The following is a 9,981-nucleotide window of genomic DNA, read 5'->3' as shown; positions in this document are numbered from 1 at the left end:
GAGGTAGGGAAGCAATAGGAGGTTGTGTAGGAGAAGCATCATAGTAGGATGTGTGGTATATTAAAGGGGTTATAACACAGGCATGTGGGAATGTCAGCAGTCATGAGATAGCTACGCAGAAGACAAGAATACCCAGTTCTTATGTTTTATTGCTGTCAGATTTGGTTATCTTGGTGGAAAGAGGACCATGGATGCATACGAGTTCTGGTTGTCTTGAAGTGAATTCTCAGTTGTTCCTCCCACCAATTTTCCCACATTTTTTGCTTGAAGACTGGGTGGTAGAACAGTTGTTGCAAGCAGTGAGTAAGAGGAATTCATGAGTTGAGGGTGCATCTTGAGCTATCTTGATGGCCTGTTTGTTGCTAGGGATTTTAGTATCAATATATACTTATTTTACATACTCTTTCTAATGGAGGTAGCCAGCCAAGACATGCACCTACCATCCACCCACCCACACTCATTTGTTTCTTCTTTAAAAATCTCTCAGCTCCTTGTGGATGAAGAGTCAGTCAAATATTGTTATAATTTTATATTAAGTCTATAAATTGGTAAAACTAGAAGAATGCTGTTAGTCTACTAAATTTAGGAAAGTAATAGATGATGTATAGGTCTGGTTATACAAGCAAATATGTCAAATAGAATGGAATTAAAACCAAAAGAAAAATGGGAACTAATTGTTATTGTGAAGTAAAATTTGCTCAGTAGCATGCAACCGATACTTTAGGGACTTTGTAAGGCAGCCCTATGGATCAGAATTGCACATAATTTTGTCTATTTTAGAGGAAATATCTATTCATAAAGAAATTATGCAACTTTATTGTACTGTGACTGTCCCTCCATTATGCTGTCCCCACTTCTTAATACTGTTCTGTACAACTTTTTTGAATGTATACTTTAATTTTCACCACTGTCCCCTGTGGTAGGGGGAAGAAAGAATACTTCCACCTAGTTCTCACACTTGAGTCATAAAAGATGGCCAAAACAGGTATCCTGCTCTCTGTAACTCCAATGGAGTCAAGGCATAAGAGGGTCTGGGAGTTTTCCATCCAGAACCCTAAAGTTTGGGTCTTTTAATGTGCATGGGTGTGGTATAGATGAAAGTAAAAGGGAAGAGATAGGCAGTATGTTTGTGAGAAGGAAGATGTATGTGTTGTCATTAAGTGAAACTAAGTAGGGAGGGGTTATTTTGAGTTTGGGAGTGTAATGGGGAGGTATTGACAGTGAGGAGAGAGCAAGGGAGGGAAAGGGTGGCTCTACTAGTGAGATAAGTAAGTGTGTTGTGGAGTGGAAGGAGGTTTCTTCAAGGTTAATGTGGATGAAGGTGAAACTTGGAAGGGAGATCTGGATCTTTGTAAGCGCATATGGGCCTGGTAGTGAAATGAGTGTAGAGGAAAGGTAGGCTTTTTGGATAGATTTAAATGAGTGTGTAGAGAATTTTGGAAGGAATGTCATTGTAGAGGTATTGGGAGATCTCAATGCTAGAGTAGGGGATGAACCAATAGATGAAGTGGTTGAGAAGTTTGGAATGTCATGTAAAGATCATGGTAAAGAGTTAATGGTGATGTGTTTGGAGAGTTGACACTAATACTGTTTAGGGATAAAGTCGAGCATAATTACACATGGGAGAGGGTGGTGGTGGAAGGGTGGTTAATAAGGAATTAATGGACTGTATAGTGGTATCCAGGAGAAGATTAGGAAGAGTTCTGGTTGTCCATGTTCTTAGGAGAGAGAGTGGGGGAATACTGAATAATTTTTTGCAGGATGGTAGGTTGAGAGTAGAGGATAGATGGAGAAAGAGGAAAAGGGCAGAAGGTGGGGAGGTGCTTAGAGTAAACTGTTTAAATGAGAAGGAAAAGGAGCAGTACAAGGAGAAGCTGAGAGAAGTGTGGGAGGTCGTGGGTGATAGAGTAGAAGTAGGAGTGGAAGAGGAATAGGGGTGTTTCAAGGAGGGAGTGACAAGGTGTACAAAGTTGGTATGTAGGACAAGGAGGATGGGAGGGAATAGAAGGAAGGTTAGTGAGTGGTGGGATGATAAAATGAAGAAGGCTGTAGAAGAGAAGCAAGCATTCAGGGACTAGTTGCATAGTAGGATGAGAGAAACACAGAGGTACAAAGAAAAAAGAAGAGAAGCAAAACATAAGATAAAGGAGGCAAAACAAAGCAGATGTAAAATAGGGGAGGAGTATGAGAAAAATTTGAGAGTAATAAAAATATATTTTTGAAGGAAGTTCAGAGAGTGGGGGTGAGTCAAGTAGAGAATAAAAGGTAAAAGATGAAGATAGACATGTTAACAGGTGATAAGGCGAAGATGGGCAGAGTATTTCTGGGTGCTGTTGAATGCAGAGGAGGGTAGGGAGAAATTGTTGAGAGTAGCAGTGGCAGGTGCTAAGAAAAAGACAGTAATGGGGGAGGAAAATGGAGAAATAAAAGATGAGGTGCAAGTAGCTCTGAAAATGATGACTGCAGGTAAGGCACTTGGGTTAGATGGGTGTCATGCAGATTGAAGAAGGGAGGTACAGTAATAGTGGACTAGCTACTGTGTCTAAAGGAAGGTAGAGTGACCGAGGACTGTAGGAGTGGCTGTATAGTTCTACTTTACAAGGGAAAAGGGGACAAATGTAAATTTTCATTAAAGTAGTAGTTGCCGACAAGACTGACGAGTTAAACACCATATGAGGACGGAGCCTTTATTTGTAAAACGTTTCGCTTATTACAGCTTTTTCAAGTACAAGTTGAGATACATATGCTCTCCCCGTTCCCTCCTTTCCCCTTATTTAATCTCAAGCATATGTATCTCAACTTGTACTTGAAAAAGCTGTAATAAGCGAAACATCATACAAATAAAGGCGCCATCCTCATGTGGTGTTTAACTCGTCACAAATGTAAATGTAATAGTTTCAGAGGGATCAGTTTGTTGAGTGTAGTTGGGAAGGCTTGTAAGAATATTTATTAAGAGGATTGGGAGTAGTTGGTGAGGAGCTGTGTGGGTTTGGGAAAGCCAGGGGTTGCATGGATCACATTTTTGTGGTTGGGTAGAAAAGTGAGAAAGTTTTGGCAAAAGGTAAGGATTCTTTTTTGGCCTTTGTGGATTTGGAAAAGAATAATGACAGGGTAGACAGGAAGGCATTCTGGGAGGTTTTGCAGATATGTGAGATAGGGGGAAAGCTGTGAAGAGCAGTTGAGTTTTTACAAGAGTAGTAGAGCCTATGTTAGAATTGGAAATGGAGAGAGTGAACTGTTTGAGGTAAAAGTGGGACTGCGATGGGGATTGTTTATGTTGCCAGCATCAGCATCTTGATTATATATATATTTTTTGTAGTTGTACATGTTATCCCCAGATTATGTGAACTGGTTTGATAATATTTTCTGTGTTTATCATTCCTAAGATGGGAGGGAGGGTGGAGGGGTGTGGAGTGTTTTCGGGGATGGAATGGGTGGGAATGATTTTATGTCTTGTCCTTTTTGGCTACCTCCCTGGTAAGGGGGAAAAAGTCTTGGTATATGTATGTATGATGTATGTATCATTCCTCAGAGTAAAAGAGGATGAGTAATACAGCAGTGACTTTATATTTTATAATGCGAGTCATGTGATGCATTGTACATATGGCAGCCAATGCTGAATGCAAGACTGACTCATACTGAAATGGTTAAGGAGAGAGGCTGGAGAAAGTGGATAGCTTTAGGTATCTGGGGTCACATGTGGCAGGAAAGGGAGGATTAGAAGTGGTGGAAAATTGTAGATTGAGAGAAGCAAGTAAAGCTTTGTGGCATTAAAAAAATGTAATGAGAAATGGGCATTTAGGAATAGATGCTAAGAGATTATGTGAAGGCGGTGAGTGTGCCAACAGCACTGTATGGGTCAGAGAAGAAAAATTTAAATGTGTTTGAGATGAAATGTCTGAAGTATGGTAGGGGTTACAAGGTTGGATAGAGTGAGAAATGAGAGCAGGAGTGGAAAAGGAGATGGCAGATAGGGTTGAAGAAAGAGTATTGGAATGGTTAGGACACATGGAAAGAATGAGTGAAGAAAGATTAGTAAAAGAGGTGTGGAAGGCAGAGGTTGAGGGAGTAAACTTGAGGGGACAACCAAGGATGAGATGGATGGATGAGATGAAAGGGGTATTGAGCAAGAGGGGAATGTCTGTTGAGCAAGGAAAAATGTAGGAGATAGGGGTGAGTGGAGAATGGAAAAACTTCTAGATGGAAAAAACTTACAAGTGGAGTTCCTCAGGGTTCCATTCTTGGGCCATTTCTATTCCTAGTATATATAAATGATATAGACCATGGACTAAAATCTACTGTTTCCAAATTCACTGATGATACAAAACTGCGGAATGGCAAATGATCACTTAAACCAATTAGATATTCAAGAAGATTTAGATAAATTACAGCAATGGTCTGAAAAGTGGCTAATGAAATTTAACACAGGTAAATGCAAGGTAATGCACATAGGTAAAAATAACAGTAAGTACGATTACAAGTTATTTGGAAATTCGTTAACAAAAGTGGATAGTAAAAAAGATCTCGGCGTAATTATCAGTAATGACCTCAAATCATCCAAGCAGTGTATTTCAGCCTGTGAGAAAGCAAATAAGATTCTAGGACTGATTGCGCGATCTTTTGATTTCAAAAGTCCATCACTCATTAACAAGCTATATAAATCGTTAGTTCGTTCACATTTGGAATATGCTGTTTCTGTATGGTCACCGAATCTCATTGAAGACATTGACAGACTGGAAAAAGTACAACGGCAAGCCACAAAACTGATTCCAAATATCAAAAATAAATCATACAAAAATCGACTAAAACATATGAATCTGTTTTCCCTAAAAAAGCGTAGACTCAGAGGTGACTTGATACAGGTCTTTAAGATTCTAAAGGGAATTGACAACATCAAAAGTGACAAAATTTTCACATTGAATGAGAATCAGACAAGAAACAATGGTCTCAAACTGTCTGGAAATAGATTCAATTTAGAAGTGGGTAAACAACTTTGCCAACCATGTAGTTAATGAATGGAATAAACTTCCTGCACAGGTAGTGCAATGTAGTTCAGTTTGAAGCTTTAAGAATCATTTAGATAAACACCTAAGCAAGATGCTGTAATGATTATAATTTATTTTATATTATTTGTTTTTTTGTTATCATTTGTCTGTTTGATTTTCATTTATTATTAGTTATATGTCAATTTATTATTATTTACTATTTACCTGTTTGTTTATTATTTAACTACACCTATGCATTTATTTATGTATTTTATTTGTTATTTACATTAATATAGTTTATTATTTTATTATTATTATGATTTTTTGCGTCCAACCTAGATATGGACCAAAAGGTCTCCTGTCGGCATGCTCCGCCTTTGTAATCCTTTGAATGGCTGTGTATAGATGATACTGTCATGCAAGGAAAGGAGGGGGAGGAGGATTGGAGGTAGGGAGTGGTTATGTATTTACCTAGTTGTATTATACGGGAAGGGACCTATGCTTGTGGTGACCCGTCTTTGTATCTTTCAGCATCGAGTTTTTTCTTAAAATCTTGAATAGTGTTTGCACACACTGTTTCTTTAAATCATTTCCAGGTATCCAGCACTCTGTGTGGGAAGCTATTCTTTTTCAGATTTCTTGATGCAACCTGAAGAGATTTCTTCTTGTCTTCTCTTTTTCTGCATAAGGGGATGGAGAGGATGGGTTGCCAATTAAGTGAAGTGGGCTTGCTGTGGATGTGCTCTGTCCTGCTGCATTGCTTCTGACCCAGGGCAATGGGCAGGATACAGGGATGACCCATCATCCATGAGGAGGTAAGATGAGAGGGAGGAAAGGGTGGTGGATGGGAATGGATACATGCCTTCTGAGTTGTCCACCTCCCTTGTATGGAAGAAAAAACTATAGGTATATGAATAGACAGATGGAATTTACCTTGTTTTTTGGATTGTTTAATTTTCAGTGGACTGATGTTAGCAGATGTTTGACATAAAATCAACCCTCTCAGTACCATGATGAATTCTAGGTTTTAATGTGGCAGATGTCAGCCAATTTTATTTGTTTGAGGGTTGGATATAGTCTGACTGAAGTTTAGATTAATCAAGACCCTATTCAGGATGTATGTTCATTAACTGTATTATATAATTTCTGATTCACGACAATAAAACATATAAAATACATAATAGCACTTAAAAGGGTTAAGCCATCAATATGATACACTTTCAACTCATCACCCCATGCACTTGTCACACAGATCTCTTTAAGGGATGTCCAATTCTATGTAATGAGTAAACAAATAATTAAATTCTTTCTTTATTGCAGTGCTTACAAAAATAATTAGTAATACATTAATGAAAGATAGGTAACTGGGCTGGGATATTTCATACAAAGGACAAACAATTGATTTGTTCTACTCAACTCATCTACTGTATTGTCTATCTAATTTCCAAATAATATCAGATAAACCAATAATATAAATTATACAAATAAATCCTGATAATGAAATAGAGGTATACTTCTAAATAATATTTAATATTTCATATGGGAAACTTAAAGGGAAAATTATGTAAAAAAAAAAATGAGGGTATAATCACTAATGTTAACTAGTAAGGTGATGTACTTCAATTATTTTTTATCTGTCCAACACTACATAATATTAATTTGAAAAGTAGAACCAGGACTGAGAAGGTTCTTAATTAATTGAAACTTACTTCAATACAAGGTCCTTCACAAAGATGATTAAAACAGTTGTGTTTGCCAGACCAAATTTGACAAAGTATGCTATCATGTTACAGGGGTTAGGTATGGCAATAAGGCTGCTTCTTTCTATGTACTGTACATACTTTCTCAAAACTGTGCATTTCACACATATGCTTTCTAGTGTTGCAGTCACAGTGCTTATGTAATACAGTATTGAAATTAAATGTTTTCTATGAATTCTGATTTGATCTACATATACATTTCAAAGACTTCGGTAAAACTCAGAATGATAAAGAAATTCTACATGAACAAGTCTTGAGGGATCGTTCCTTCTGGTAGAAATTGTCATTTCTAGGAGTGACTCACAGTGTAAAAAATACACAACCCTCCACTCAACAAAATTTGGATGCAATGGACAATCTGAATTCAGAGTACATGGTTTTACAGACACTGTCAAACCAAAGAAACATATGAAGTTAGGTAAAGAAAAAGATTAAGCCAAAGCTGTTTATAAATGGCATGTGTAGGAATAATCATGTGGGGTCAAGGTGCATGGTAATGATATGGATGTTATGGCAACTGGTGAGAAGCTTACATGGCATTCTGGTATCCAGTTACATGCCAAAGATGGGTGGTTAGAGTAGCTCTGTAACTGGCAGTGTATTTACCTAGTTGTATTTACCAAGTTGTATTTTACGGGAAGGGGAGCTATGCTCATGGTGTCCCGTCTTCATATATCATATTATCTAGACTGTTTTTAAATTCGTGTATAATTTTTGCACACACCACATTCTCATCTAACCTGTTCCAAACGTCTGTTATCCTGTTGGGAAAGCTGTTCTTTTTTAGGTCTATTCTATAATTGTCTTTCTTTATTTTCTTTCCGTGTCCTCTTGTATCTCTACTATACCATTTTATTAGATCCTCTCTATCAATAATTTCCATGCCTTTCATGATTCTATAAATAGTTATCAAGTCTCCTCTCTCTCTTCTTTGCTCCAATGTCTGTAGTTCAAGTTTTGCCAGCCTCTCCTCATATGATAGTTCTGAGAGCATTGGTGCCAATTTCATAATTGCTCTTTGTATTCTTTCAAGTTTTGTTATACATTTTTTTGTACTTGGTGACCATGTTGTTGCTGCATACTCCAATTTTGGTCTTATCAAAGTGACTAGTATTTTCTTCACCATTTCTTCTTCCAGGTATTTAAAGGCCACTTTGATTAATCTTATTAAATTATAAGTTTCACAATTTTTTTTTCATATGTTTCTCAGGGGACATAGTGTTCATGATAATGACTCCTAGGTCCTTCTCTTTTTCCACGTTTTTAATTTCTTCCTCTCCCAATGTATATGATCCCACTATTCTTTATTTGCTTCTTCCAAATTCCATTATACTACACTTCTTAATGTTGAATTCCATCTCCCACTTCCTACTCCATTCCCATACTTTATTGAGATCACTCTGCAGCGATTCACAATCTTCTTCAGTATTAATTTTTTTCAACATTTTTGCATTGTCTGCAAAGAAGCTCATATAACTCTCAATTCCTTCATCCATATCATTGATATATATATAGCAAACATTATTGGGGCCAAAACTGTTCCTTGTGGAACTCCACTAATCACATCATCCTGGAATGTTTGTCTCTTATCACCACTCTCATTTTCCTTTCATGCAAGAAGTCTTCCATCCACTTAAGTAGTTTGGCCAGTATTCCTCCTGCAGTTTCTAATTTCTTTAGCATTTTCTTATGTGGCATCTTATGAAATTTTTTTTTCAGGTCTAGAAATGCACAATCAGCCCATCCATCTCTTTCTTGTATTATATCTATTAGTCTTGAATAGAAACACATCAAGTTTGTGACACATGATCTTCCTTGTCTAAATCCAAACTGCCTCAGATTTAGTACATTGTTTTTTTCCAAATGCTTTACCCATCTAATTTTGATAATTCTTTCACAAATTTTTGCTACCGTACTTGTAAGAGAGACCGGTCTATAGTTTGTAGGGTCTTCTTTGTTTCCCCCCTTATATATTGGTACTATATTTGCTCTTTTCCAATCTTCTGGAACTTTTCCTTCCTTCAATGAACTGCTTATTAGACTATGTATTTTGTCTGTTAGTTCATCCCTGCATTCTCTCAAAATCCAGTTTGCCATTTCATCTGGACCATGCGATTTTCTGACATCGAGATTACTCAAGTGATTCATTATTTCATTCCTTATTACTTTTATCTCTTTCATAGGAGGAACTTTCTCCTCCCACTCGACATCTCTAAGTTGTATGTTCTCTCTTGTAAACACTGATTAAAAATGCTTGTTCATAATTTCTGTCATTTCTATTTTCTCTGTATTTTGTTATATATTTTTTTGTACTTGTTGACCACGTCGTCATTGCATACTCCAATCTTGGTCTTATCAAAGTGACTAGTATTTTCTTCACCATTTCTTTGTCCAGGTATGTAAATGCAACTTTGATTGTTTTTATTAAATTATAAGTTTCTCCAAAATTTTTGTTTATGTTTCTCAGGGGACCTATCATTCATAATGACTCCCAGGTCCTCATTTTCTACTTTTTTTAATTTCTCCCTCTCCCAATTTATATGATCCCACTATTCTTTATTTGCTTCTTCCAAATTCCATTATACTACACTTCTCAATATTGAATTCCATCTCCCAATTCCTACTCCATTCCCATAACTTATTGAGATCACTCTGTAGCGACTCACAATCTTCTACAGTGCTCACTTTTTTCAACAATTTTGCATTATCTGCATAGAAGCTCATATAACTTTCAATTCCTTTATCCATATCATTAACCCTTGAACCACATCGCAGGGAGATTTTCTTCCGCGTACATGCACACACTTTTCATTTAGTGATTTTACCTTACTTTGCATTAAATCATGTACAGGGTTAACATAAAGTACTAATTAAGTTTCCATATCATCATTCTAAAGTTTAAGAGTTACTCTTTCAATGTTTATAAAAAACCTGTTTTGAAGTTAAGCATGTTTTTGTTTTTTCCAAAAAAGGGTAAAATTCTCCCGGTGATGTGGTTCACGTTCATCAAAAACAGCGATGTGGTTCTAGGGTTAATATATATAGCAAACATTATTGGGGCCAAAACTGTTCCTTGTGGAACTCCACTAATCACTTCATCCCAATTAGAGTGTTTGTCTCTTATCACCACTATTGTTTTTCTTTCATGCAAGAAGTCTTCCATCCACTTCAGCAGTTTGCCCTGTATTCCTCCTGCAGTTTCTAATTTCTTTAGCAATTTCTTATGTGGCACCTTA

The 9,981-nt window shown here is 36.8% G+C and overlaps 1 protein-coding gene across 1 annotated transcript in view; it reads left to right on the top strand.

Moving 5' to 3' along the window:
- Positions 1-5,805, top strand: part of LOC143040648 (vesicle transport protein SEC20-like) — a 35,285-nt gene extending 29,480 nt beyond the window's left edge. The window contains exon 5 of the mRNA XM_076212002.1: positions 5,675-5,805. Within this exon, the coding sequence (XP_076068117.1) occupies positions 5,675-5,706 (32 nt within the window). The 3' untranslated portion in view covers positions 5,707-5,805. The remainder of the gene's footprint in view (positions 1-5,674) is intronic.
- Positions 5,806-9,981: the final 4,176 nt, after the last annotated feature.

Source organism: Oratosquilla oratoria, chromosome 1 (genome assembly GCF_046742065.1).
Source record: "Oratosquilla oratoria isolate Oo_2021 chromosome 1, ASM4674206v1, whole genome shotgun sequence".
NCBI lineage: Eukaryota > Metazoa > Arthropoda > Malacostraca > Stomatopoda > Squillidae > Oratosquilla > Oratosquilla oratoria.
This window is presented reverse-complemented; position numbering and strand designations above follow the sequence as displayed.